Raw genomic sequence first — 14,164 nt, 5'->3', positions numbered from 1 at the left:
GTCAAGACCGTTTACACGTGCAACTATCTATGTTGCTGACGTCGACGGACACACACCATTTGTATGTTGTGATTGGATAATTTAAATTAGCAAGCAGTGACACTAGTGAGACTTTATTAATTAAACTAATTTTTTCTCATTTTTTCGTTAGGGCGTGACATATTAAATTGTACCGTAAATGGTACTTGAAATATTATAATGTACTGAAAATGTACTAAAAATCTAAATGTACTTTCAATTTACTGGAAAGGGCAAAATGTACCAGAAAAGTACAAATGTACTAGGAACGGCAACACTGATTTACTGCGTTATAGGGGGGTCTACTGTACTCGTAATTTTCAGAAAAGCTTAGACTTCACTTTCTTCGATTAAAATAATGAAATAAATGTTTTTAAAAAATTGGTTTATTTTATTTTTTCACTAAAACAGATCTGAAATAATTTTTTTAGCTGAATAAAGAAACACAAGTGATTGAAAAATTCGTTGAATTCGTTTTATTTATTTCTATCAAAAACCATAAACTAATGCATTATGAAATATAGCTGGAAAAATCTTCAAAAGCACTGTAACAATGTAAAACATGTAAAATTATTACAAATAAAAACGATTTAAAACTTTACGTAAGTTATAATGTAACAAGAGTATTTTAACAGGAGAAAAACTGTTTAATAATTCTCAGACTATTTATTTCATATCAATTACCTTCTTCCAAGTAGCTACCATAATAAGTAATTTACTGTAATGGATGTTTACTAATTTTTTATTTTTTTTATGACTGTTATTTATTATTAGTTTATTAAGAGTGTAATATGTTAATGAGACTTATTGTATTCACGTAACTTCTGTATGCAAAAACAAACGGTTATATTAGGCTATAAGTTTAAGAAAATGTTCTATATTTGCTCCTTTTTAATAAAATCTTATATTATTCAACCAGAGTTTACACCAGTGTAAAAACTCCTATTAATATATGTGACCGTAGGGTCGGCACCTCTTTGGAGCCCTGTCAGGAGGGCTGAATCTGACACCACCGAGTCTCTGGGGGACTCGGAAATCGTGACGTTACGTCTAAAGATTCGCGAGCGGTAGCGTGTGAGCGCTTGGATTCGGAGTAGAGGTGAGGAGAGAGACGCGGAAGTAACTTACTCGGACTCCATAGTAACAAGTAAATAACGATTTTAATTAAGTCGAACTAAATACTACACAGAGATACTAAATACTATCGGCATATTATTATCCTTAAATATACTAGGCCGCGGAGAGAGAGTTTACAACCGAATCGCGGGTTGATAAATACCTTGTCGATGGACAGTTCTTTGAATCTTGAAGGGACAGTTCTTTGATGGACAGTTCTTTGAATCTTGTCGTTGAATCTTGAATCAGAATATTGTCCGTTCACTGGGGTGGAGGCACAGAGGAGTGTAGAGGGTTAATCCAGCACGAATGTTTTTCTCGGGTTTAATCCTGGTCGCGGTTTTAATTCGGTGGTCCGGTTTTAATCCTGGGGCACGGTTTTAATGATTTGGAGAACGACTTGGTTGGGCGGGCCTGAATGACGACTTCTGTAGAGGGACTTCGGATGACGACTGACTTCGGGATCGTTTTTTTTTTCTCTTTGTTTTCCTCTTGGGTTTTTTCCATGAGGTCAGGTGATGGCCTTTAACGGTCGCACGTCCAATATGGATTCTCCCTCAAAAGTTCCTGGTGACACATCCCTGACTAACTTGATTCGACTCAACAAGGAACAAACTCCGTGGGAAATAATTTTTATGGCTTTTAGCCTAACTCGATAAAATGTTCGAATTTAACCGATTATATTTTCCAAATCTTAAAATTTAAAATAACACTTTAATGGGGGGTCTGTTCGTCCCTCACATATATAATAGTCATAGTAAGCTAATGATAGTAATTACTAAATATTAATTAATAATCAAGTTTTTTTCATATTTGATAAGACTACGTGTAATGTAACGAAATAACATTCCAGTTATTTGTCATTGCATAACTTAAAAAAATATTTAACTTAATCAGAATTTTTAATACAAATTGATTAACTTACTTCTGAAGTAAATCCCCAAGATACTCTGAAGTGTGATATTTTGAGGTTTCATATAGATCTTCTTCTTTTAACGGTCGCTTTGATCCTTTGATTACTATCGAAAAAATCCAACTGAAAATAAATTATTCATTTATTACTGGTGTTTAAAAAAACTTCTTATACTGAATATACGAATATTGCCATAGTTGTACTAATATGACTATACAAATTATTTATGACAATCGCAGTGATTTCTTTTCGTAAGTTCGAATGGCAAACAGCAATTTAATTAAATGAGTCTTTTTAATTTCCAATCCTTATTATCCTCCATCTTTATAAACATGTCTGATATATTTTTTTCTGGAATAATTTAGTATATTATGTAAATATGTATTAGGGATAATCCTTGTATTATATTAATTCAGCAGTTACAAATTTATCAGCTTTATTCTTAAGGTTTATTTCCTATTTTCAAATCTCCATTATAGCAATATATCCATCCTTTCAAAATCACATTTAAATGAAATTTTTCAATAAATAAAACAATTGATAATTTTGAAAGCAAAACTTTTCGTTAAAAGTTAAAAAATAAAATTCTAGTTTTCACTTTTTGCAAAAAACATTGTTAAATTTTAAAAAATCTCATTCCCACAGTACAATATACAGTCACATTTGTATTTGACTTAATCCTAAGGGAGAAGGGAGTTTTGTAAAAATGGAAATGAAACAATTAGCAGACTATTGACCTACACAATGGAGTATCTATACTTTCCATATCACTAGTCTAATACTTTCACTGGAGAAAATTAACAAAGCTTTTTCCTCTGACCTTTAAAGATAAAACGTACCTGAAAATTTTAACACAAACCTGATGCTAATGGGAGTAAGTTGAGTTAAATTATAGAGTTGAAATTTGATATGTTTATTCTTTTGCATTTAGGTATCAAATTACAAAAAAGTTAAAAGTTAAAAGTAAACACTCATTTCTTCAATCCATATTGTTAAATTTTTTACAAAAATGGAAAAATTCAAAATATAATCGTAGTTATATATGCAATTTCTATTTGTTACCATTTTGAAAAGTGATAGCATTGATGAGATGCCACAGCAACAAACTAGTTCATTGATACAACAGAAACATGAATGTTTTAAATCTTCATTGAAACATCACAAAGTAAAAGCGGTTGACAATTACGGCTGTATAATTTTTAATCATTTTGTATAAATATATCTTTTTTATATATATACAGAATTTGGATAGAGAATGACGAGATTGAAGCTGAAACTTTAAATCTTAAGTAGTTTACTCACTTTAGTTGTGTTCCCTTTCAATGTATAACCCTCTGCTTCCAAACAGCGTTACGTTACCGACTTCCAATGAACGTATCAGTGCTGCCGGACATTATCTCCAAGCTTCTACGCAGAAGCTTCGTTTTTTTCTTCACAGCAGAAACCAAATCAAAACGATGTCCCTTCAGAGCCAGACTTGATTTTAGGTAAAAGATAAAAATTACATGGAGCTAAGTCAGGAAAGTACAGTGGGCGTTCAAGAAGTGCGTCTCTCCTCTTGGTCAATAACTGCTTTACTGACAGAGCGGGATGAGCTGGTGCGTTGTCCTGATGGAGGATGTAGCCATTTTGCCACAAGTTTTATCGCTTTCGTCTGACCATTTCCTACATAACTTAAACTCCAGAGTTTCTTTGTAGTAGTATTGGTTTAAATTTGTTCTACTTTTCGTACATTTTCCATGGTTTTTGATGCGCTAGGCCGTCCAGATTTTTTACTGTCTTTCATATTCTCTCGGCTTTCAGAAAATCTCTTGTGCTATTCTAACACACATGCACGAGCAAGATGTGTCGCTGTACGCTTCACGCAGCAGATTATAAAAATCATGGAAGTTTTTTCAATTTCACCAAAGATTTTTTGGTTGATATGCTGTTTCATTTTCAAGCTTGCCATTTTTCCGACATGTTGCTCGGACCTCCACTTGCTGCAAGCATTTACAGTAATCTAATAGCGGTAGCAAGTGGAGACGTGCTGTGCTTGTTCTAACTCTCTCAAAGTCCACACACACAATTTAGCCCACGAGCGACTATTGCGTGCAGGCGATCACAGTCTCCTTATTTTCTAGACACAGCACGTATTCCTTCATTTATAAAGGAAAAAAATTTATTTCTGTATCGCGTTTTCAGGACTATCGTTTTTAGATCAAACAAAAGAAAATCAATCTACTTTTGTGTGCTGTTGTTATATATATTTGCCTGGGTGAGCAGTAAGCAAGCATAGGCTTCCGGAATAAATTTGCGGTTTTGGTCTAAGTTTTAAAAAAATTCACGTTAGATTTTTATCATTTTGATGTGACAGTGCTTAGTAGAACCATCGCGTGTGTAAAAATTATTTGTTAGAAAATATAATTGACTCTCAGATAAGATGTAATCAAAAAACGCTAAATCTTTAAAGCTTAATAACAAAAAGGTGTTTTTACATTTTTGGATGATGTTTATTGAAATTTAAAATCTAGACAGTTTCTCCATGTTTTTGAAGTTTCATGAATTTCGATTGAACTATGGTAAAGTTATCCGAGTTTAGAGAATTTGTTTTTTGAACACGGATAACTTTTTAATTTAGGAGCGTTTTGATTTTCTCGATGTAACTTACTTATTAATTAGTTTTAAATTGATTAGAATTTAAACAAGCATCAATTCTTTGAAGTATTTTTGTAATTTCTCTGTTTTCAAATTTAATCTAAAAAATATGAAATAATAACAGTTCTTTTTAACGTTTATTACAGTTGAATAATATGATTATGGTCTTCGATTTAAATAAAATATAATTTAAATCAAAGCAATTAAAACGTAATATTTCGGAAGGTGTGAAAGTGCTTATTGTCAGTCTTTATTGCTTTGGTTATATTTCATGCTTGAAGTGAGAGTAGAGTATCTATTCAGAGCACTTCGTAAAGTGTCGCTTTCGGTTTCGGTTTGGTTTGTTGTTAGAATCTTTTGCTTCCTTTATACATATATAATATTATATTAATACTATATATTATATCGAACTTGTAGGCATTTTCATGCATAAAATACAGATAAAAGTGTAACATAGGTTTTGTTTTCGGGGTTAGGAATTAATTATTCTATTTTATATTGTTTCTTATGAAGGAATTTGTTTCGGTTGAAACCCGAATGATTGACTATGTCTCCTCTTTTATGAATTTGAACCTAATGAGCGATCAGCCAATGTTTTACTAACTCAACTCTTACCTGAACTTCAGAACCATTTCGAGTAACAGACCATAGAAATTGTAAGAATTTTCAATCAGATTAACTGCGTGTATTTTCGGAACTTTTTGTACGTCCTTGTGTCTGCCACCGCTATTTCCTAACGTCTCCATTCTATCGCGTCATTCTGACAGAAGCATGAGAGCAGTGAAGAACCCTGCTTTTGAATTTGTAGGGCATTTAACTAACAAGTCGTGAGGTATGTGCTCACGAACTTAATTAGAAGCAATCAGCGTGAAATGAATTCAGCACAAAAATTAAAATAGCTGTATTACGATATAGTCATGTCAACATATGAGATATATATCAATATATTAGAAGATAGAATACAAACTTTGCCCTTAGCTCCTACAAATTTATAACTATACAAACAATTATTTATTGTGACAATCTGACAACGCCGGGCTGCTACTTTTAATCATATTTTCAATTTATTTAACTTCAAATATCAATATATGCGTTCCCTCTCAAATTAGTAATGGCTTGCTCCGGTACACCATACTTTTCAATAACAATAGAGTCGTAGCAATCATCTAACAACTTGCAGGGAAAAATTTTTGAATTGAAATAACATGATTTGCATTTTGTACCAAAAGTTCTTCTTTAATTAATTTAGGCCTTCTGCATCTAAGGTTTCCATATATGATCGTATCGTTTATCGATCTAACTCCGTTTTCAGATTAATAAAAAATAGTCAGACAGACACCAGACCGACGATACGGAGTTATAAGTCTGCAATTTTTAGAAATTGCAGTTCAATAAGTGGAAAGTTTAGAAAACTAAATATGATTTCTACAGTTCAAACTATTCCAAGGAAATAAGTAAATGAATATTTTTTATGTGAAGTTAAGCATATATCATATAAACATAGCAATAAGTTCCTAGCTATTTATAGATACCGACTGGATTGACTATCAAATGTTTTTTTTCAAAAAAAATTCAGTAAACTATAACAGATAAAGAGATTTTAAATTAACGTTGAATTAAATAAAAGAATTAAAATTTGTATACAGAAGCACGAAAGATTGTGAGAATTCGAATAAAGCGTACATCTTGGAGTTACTTCATAATTGGACATAGAAAATATGGGTGACTGTTTTTATTTCAACATTGAATTCTGTACTATCACCATTTATTTCCCAAAATGAAATTATAGGCCTACTAGTTAAATATATATGAAAATGAAAATTCAACAAAATGACAAATGACAAATGAAAACATGAAAATGACAAATTCAAAAGTAAGATGACAGTAAATTCCAGAAAATTACTTTAAAAATACTGTATTTGATTTTAAAAAATATGATAATTTTTCCTGATTTTTGTAATATCTATGACTTTTTCTGTTTATGATTATTCACTTTTTAGCAAGCTAGAAATCTCATTTATATATCAGTCGACTCCCCTATAACACAGGTTCCTATAGTTCGGGTTCCTATATCACGGCAAAAAAATTGCGACAGTATTCGTACAAACATGTAAAAAAACTCCTATAATTCGGTAAAATGTCATTGCCGACTCCTGTCGCGCCAGGATTGCACAAACCGTTGACTTTAAACGAGCAGCGGACCTACTAAAAACCATTTATTATTTAACGTCCATTAAAATTATATTTATATTAATGATGTCTCTAAAGTTCAGCGAATTTTTCACAAAAAGAAATAATTTACCAGGAAGCACGCGAGCGCCATTCGATGACAATCTCCACGACGAAAAACAAGCTTAAGCAACGGCGTAGTCGAACGGTGCACACTCTGTAAGTAATCTTACAATTTTTCGTTTATAGCATAGTTTATATGGATTATTCCCAAAAAATTATACGTATTTTGGAAATGTTGAGTCGAATTAGTCTAGAATCGATTAATTTTATGGAAGAAACCTTTGAAACAGCCGTAGTCCGTAAACTGCATACTTGCCGGACTGTGATTGACTGGACTCGTAAAAGCTGGATTTATAAAACTCGGAACGTATCTACCTTGTTATAGGGGGGTCGACTGTATATGTTACCGACCAAACCCGATTTCAGGCCAAACGAGTTTATCCTACACGTGTCAGAATATACTAGTTTAGCCTAGGACACTCTAGTTTGGCCTGAAATTTTCTAGGTTTAACTAGTTTGACCTAGGCTGAACTGATTTATTATTTGCAAGTGATAAAATAAACACGTTAGAACCTGTTAAGCGGGGATTCCTCCTCGCGCCCCTTTCTATCATGCTTTCGTTATCTATTCGCGTTTTTTATGAACTATACAGCGCGCTGCACTTTTACAAAATGGCTACTTTATCTGGGTCGTCTGTAACTAATAATGTAAAATTAATCATATATTACGATCCGATATAATGATAAATATCATAAAAACAGCATACCTCTGAACCTTAAAAGTACAGTTCCAGGATATTTTAATGCAAACACAAACGTTTTCGATCTACACAAGAGATCTTCCTCAGGATAAAGCGTTCTCAAATGGAATGCGGAAATGGAACCTTTTTAAGATTATTTAAAAAACGTATAAACGAGAATTTATTTAAAAATTTTTAAATATTAACTTTATGATATATGCTGCTTATAGCTGATAATCGAGAAATTTTATAGGAGAACAATTATTGCTAGCGGGACACGTCATTAAGTGGTATCGAAACAAATGAGCGAGATCGTTCTATACATATTTGTGCCCTTTGTGTTAAAAAACATCAGCTCTGATATATCCCACAAAATTAGTGGCATTTTAAACTTTAAGGAAAAATCCATTAAAATTGACAGTATAACTTCTTCATGAAAAGCTGAACAATGGGAAAACTTTTCCCAATTCTTAAGTCTGATCTACTATTTCGGAATTCGGAGAAGCTCATAAATATAATCCACTGACATTCGAATAATCATATGTTTTTCGTGTGGAAATAGACGAAAACTTATATTGGGCTCCCGTATGGCTTTGAAATTTCGATTTGAAACGCAACAAAAAGTTTCTCTATTGCAATTCATCTTTACTGCTAATACACAAGAATGATTCAAATGACCCAGATAAAATAGTTTTATTTTTAAACATCAAAGGACGAGCATCCGGTGAAAAATGCGAATTCACTCATTACGCGCAATCGTGTACCTACGTGCAATTTGTGAAGCTATATTAATTTGATTTTTTGAACGTACCTAATTTAAAAGTTTTGTGTTGTTTTCATATTGTTATTATGGATGAGTCATCGTCTAGTATTCAAGTTGAACAGTTAAAATGGAGAGAGCTGTTTTTAAAGAAATTTTGCAAAGTGAAAATATAAAATCTTCTCGTTTTAATGTTTTCACAAAGCATAAATACTTAGATCTTATCCTACGAATAGAAGAGGCTGAAAAGGCTCAAATTAAGACACTACTTCATCAAAGACGATTAAAAAGGTTTGCAATTTTAAACATTGGTTCTGTTAAAAAAAAAACTTTGTGCCCGTAATGAAGAGAACATAAAATACTTTATTCCTGCTGAGGAATTGTATGATGTTATTGATGAAGCTCACAGAGCTGTTGGAAACTGCGAACGTGACAGATTATTGGCTGAGACATCTTTAAAATATGCTGATACAAACTGATAAGTACTGATTAGCTTATTTTTATTTTATAGTTTTGTACAAGTGTTGGGTCACTTCTAATCAATACCGTTTTTTATAAGACAGGTATGTTTGAATAACTATTGTTCATCTAATTGATTCCGTTTACTTTTATTTTAACCATTAATATACTTGAATAGTAATTCTAAATCAGTTCGTCATACGTCAAACTATTTAAGCCTAAAGTATTTAAGCCAAACTAGGTTGTCCTGGGCTAAACTAGTATATCAAGTAGCAAATATAATACACCAAGAGCTTGCAAACAAATACAAATTATTAGACATCCACGAACAATACTACAAATACATTCCACAGACAGTATTCGAAAACAACACGCATAAAATGTACTACAACAGAGCCATAATCCCAGATAAAACAATTTACCTCAACAGACCAGACATCACACTCATTGACAAACGCAATAAAATCACATACATTATGGACATAGCCATTCCAAACACTCACAATGTACAAAACACATGCATTAAAAAAATTAGCAAGTACAGAGAACTCGCCCAGAAATATAAGGCATCTGTGGAGGATGGATAGGGTGCTCACTGTAGCTGTCCTTCTCTCCTGTACAGGTGTGATACCACACACACTACACAAAAGCCTGGGAACATTACAATTGAATAGAAATACATACATCACACTACAGAAGACCACTATATTGAATACATGCCATATTGTTAGGAAATTCCTTAATACAGACACTGACACACTTATTTAATTTTAGTTTTGTTTTGGTTGCTATGCCTTGAATCACATCCGGCATAGTACACAGCCACCGGTGTGAACCGAGTATAACTTATTAAACCCAACGTAATAATATTAAGCGCAGAGCCCAAACGGTTAGGAGTTGAAAGTTGAATTTTGGTACACAGTTAGGGTACGTCACGAAAACGCACACTAAGAAGGGATTTTTCGAAATTCCCCCCAGGGGAGAGAAACAGGATTAAGGTTTCGACTATGAAAGTGTTAAGTAACAATGGAATTCCTAAGAGAAAGCGACGTACAAGACGCAGATGCAATTTTTTTCGTTTTGCGGGAAATCAAACATAATTTTAGACTCATCTAAAAATTCTGTAATTAGTCTAGAAACAGGGGGAAACGATGCATTCTGTGAAAACGGATAAGATTGACTATAACGAAATAATCTTAATCTTCGCTATCGTTACTTTTGCTCGAGCAACGCTGGGCCTACCTGCTAGTTTTATAATAAAATTATTTATTATTATTATTTTACGATCATTAAAATTTCAAAATTAAAAGTAATTTCACTAAAGTAAAATTACAAAACTTTTAGTTTATCAGAGATAAAGGTATTTGAAATTTATAAAGTATTAAATGAGTCAACAATATCAGAAAAATATACTACACTTAATATGTAATTATTTCTATTTTAAACGAGCAATTATTTTTGGACGAAATATCGTGTAAATAGAAAGTTTTAAAGTTTAATTTGTTATTGATGAGAAAAAATAAAGCAACATTCGAATATATTACATATATTATAAAACGAATATAATACATTACGATATATTTATGCAATTTTTGAAATCAAATTACAAGCTAAGCAAAGGACTTATTTTAGAAATATGTTATCAGTCATTTATCATCAAATTTACATTATTTAATTGTTTATATACTTGTAGATATCAGAAAAATACACGATAGAAAACACTATTAGTATCAAATGGGTTATTACTTTTTTGTTTTTTTACCATTGTACGTTAATACATTGCGTATGACATAATTTATGTGACATACTTTATATACAACATCTACAGTATTATTCGTCGAATCTAAACATCTATTAGATAAGAATTTTTTTTTGGTTTTTTTTAATGTGAAATGGTTTCTTCTTTTATTTACCTTCATAAATCACTGGAAGTATCATCAGCTTGTAATAAAAAATTTAACTCTCATTTGAAGAGAAAGATTTGACACTGATATAATGAAAACGTGAAATTTTTTATGTACTTAAAATAAAATACACCCCAAAGAGTTAAATTTTCTAAAACTCTTTAAAAGTACATGTATTACAAGGAACTCTCTTTTTGTAAAAGAAGCTAGAAACCATTTATTTGAATTGAAATGAAGTTTTTGTTATAAAACTTCAGTCAAACTTTGGTGTAAATAAATTATTATTCGCATTATTCCGAAGAAAGTCCATAAATAGGCCCAAACTTACATATATATTAAGCAATTAGTCCATTACTTTGAACTGTAATTACCTATATTTGAAAATGTTAGGTACATTGAATAAGGACATTCCGACAGCGTAATTTATTTACAATGAAGTCATTATCATTAAGTAGCCTATATCCAAGTGTTAAAAGCCATTTACTGTAGATGTAAAAATTATTAATATTAAATGATTAAAAAATCAGTTATTATAAACTAAGTAATGATATCTGATTAAAATGTAGGTCGAAATTTATTTGAAACTATTATTTATATAAAAGTCAGTGTTTGATTCATAAAATAATATGTTCTTGCAAGATCAATTCTATAATATACGTAACGTCACTCACACATTAAAAGGCATACTATATTGATCTTCCTAATACTTTTTAAAATATTTTTAATATTAAAAATATACTTTCGAAATGGAAGAAAAAATTTCACGAACAGTTATTTATTGTGATATGGTCACAATGCTGGGCTGCAATTTTTAATCATTTTTTAAATTTCTTTCATTTAAAATATATTCCATTCATCTCATATTATTATTATAGTGTGTTCCCCTGTACATTATAGTTTTCCGGTAGCAACGGAGTCGTGCTGATCATGTATTATCTGCTTTTAAGGAATGAGTCGGAACAAAATAACATATTTTCCGGTTTACATCACAAGTTCGTGTATAGTTATAGACCTAGTGTTCATGCTGTTTCCTGTTACCTAGTATCATTTTCTTTAAAATATCTTGAAATTATGGAAGGACACGTGGATGGACGGTCAGACAGACAACCGTGGGACTTTATAGAACTACAATTTTTTTCAAATTGAACCCTAATATCTTTGTAAACATCATTTATAACTGTATAAAGCTAGACGTATTGCATGAACACCCGATGGAGTAAATGACTTTTCTAGCATTACATGATGAAGGAGAAGTTGGAATTTTATAATTAATGTCCTAACTACAGTTGAAAATTTGTATTCTGTTCCTTACTGAACAGGAAGACAATTTACAAACTCCAGTAATCTGAGCAATAATTTCGATAGTGAGAATTCCCCTGTGCAAAACTTGCAGCAGGCCTTATTTGTTTGTTTATTTGATTTATTTATTTTAATATACACACTTCTTTCAATTTATTTTGAATTTCAATTATTTTTGAATTTTAAGCCTGACGATGGTCTATAGTAATTGGTTGAAAACGTTAGTAAAAAAAACAAAATTTTAAGCTCAGCAAAAAGTTTAGTATTTGTTGAGAAAGCATCGAATAGAAAAATATTAACTCAACAAATATAAATGAAAGTTTAAACGACACCAATAATAAAGATTGAAATTATGTGCAAATTTTTTGTTATCTCATTGCATTGAAGAGTTTAATATTACTAATTATTTTTCTAAAAATTAACTAGTTTTCGCATGAGGATAAGTATATTTTAAGAAACGTAATTGCCAGTAACATTTTCCGATATATTCCGTAATACTAAGGGAAATTTTTCTTCCACGTCTTTATTGTTTCTAATATAAAGTATTTGAAGCAAGCACTTTAATAATACGTATACCATTTCTTATCTAATTTCTACGCATAATAAGTCTGAATTTATTTCGAAATGTGCTCCAAACTATATTTAATTGGGGACAAAAGACTTGTTTATATCAATCAATCAATCAATCAATAAACCTTTATTTCATGTAACGAGTGTTATTACAAAAGGGGTTTAAAATAATTTGTTATTTTAAGTTTGATACACTTTTTTATAATAGATTTCATGCAGATTTTTTCCATAGAAACCAATCATAAAACCCATGCATATTCAAAAATTGCTAGAATAATAATGCGTTATTCTATATTTATGCAATAATATGGTACTCGATTTATATTTTTAATTGCACTTCTAAGTTTTTATTGTATAATTACTTAAATAAGAACTTAAATATAATCAATAATCTCACATAATTATATTTCGACTAATCAATTAAAATAAATGTAACATAATCAATTGTCAAACAGTATATTATGTGTTTGACATAAAAATAATTTTAAAGGTAATCCTTTCTGCTTTATGTGTAATATCTGTAAATCTATTATTAATACAGAACATTTGAAATATCATGTACGAAGAGCGTCATGTAGTTTACTCTCCCATTTGGTGACAATAAAAATATCAAATAGGAAATACAAACATAACGAGTTTTGTGTATATACTATTGTGTAAAAAACTCAAGTCCATTAATAAATTGTTATGCGTTATAACAATTTATAACAATTACATTCTAGAAACATACGTAAGTTAAAAATTATTTAGCAGTTATTTAATTTCTTAATTTTTCATTTAATAATGAGTTAAAACAATATTACATACCAGAAAAACAAATGAGAAAAAACACCAGCTGAATCGAATGGGTTACTTTTCTGCGTGTTCTCCATTCTTTAACAATATGCATCTACGCTATTATTCGTCTAATGTATATATGAGTAAGTTGTTGTGCAATTTCAAAGATCAGTCTGTTATTTCTGTCTAGACAACCGTGAAGTTTCTATAGGATAAACAGTATATTTGTGACGTAAAGTAGGAGATTGATTTGTCACTGATATGATAAAAAGTTAGAATACTATTATTATGTTTAAAATATTACAAATATGTATGAAAAGATGAATTTTTTAATATAAATATATATATTACAGTCAACAATCAACGAAACTGACTCAGCAAATAATAAACTGCATTACAACACCTTAAGTTGCTGAGAAAAATTTATTAAAACGTAACTAACGTTTTCGGCCAAATCGATTGACCATCCTCAGGATAAATTAGAAAAAATAACGATGTTCTAAAAATACAATATATAAATTCAAATACACATACAATGAAACAAATTCAAATACAAAATTAACGGAAAAATTATAACAAAAAAAAAATATATATATATATATATATATATTACATGTAAATACTGTACTTCAAAAATGTGTTTTGAATGGAAGCTAACTGTACGAATAGCTGGGGGAAGGATCGCATGAAGGTTTGTTTGTTTTGCAATACTGTATTTAGATCTAATAATTTATACGTAT

The 14,164-nt window shown here is 30.6% G+C and overlaps 1 protein-coding gene across 1 annotated transcript in view; it reads right to left on the bottom strand.

The window, feature by feature from the left end:
- LOC111634724 (metal resistance protein YCF1-like) overlaps positions 1-13,620 on the bottom strand; it is a 29,001-nt gene extending 15,381 nt beyond the window's left edge. The window contains exons 1-2 of the mRNA XM_023379562.1: positions 13,455-13,620; positions 2,060-2,170 (exon numbers count right to left, since the gene is read on the bottom strand). Coding sequence (XP_023235330.1) covers positions 2,060-2,170; positions 13,455-13,519 — 176 coding nt within the window. The 5' untranslated portion in view covers positions 13,520-13,620. The remainder of the gene's footprint in view (positions 1-2,059; positions 2,171-13,454) is intronic.
- Between the last annotated feature and the right edge of the window lie 544 nt (positions 13,621-14,164).

This window comes from Centruroides sculpturatus, unplaced genomic scaffold (genome assembly GCF_000671375.1).
Source record: "Centruroides sculpturatus isolate CEXI.00-Female unplaced genomic scaffold, Cexi_2.0 scaffold822, whole genome shotgun sequence".
NCBI classification, from domain to species: Eukaryota; Metazoa; Arthropoda; class Arachnida; order Scorpiones; family Buthidae; genus Centruroides; species Centruroides sculpturatus.
This window is presented reverse-complemented; position numbering and strand designations above follow the sequence as displayed.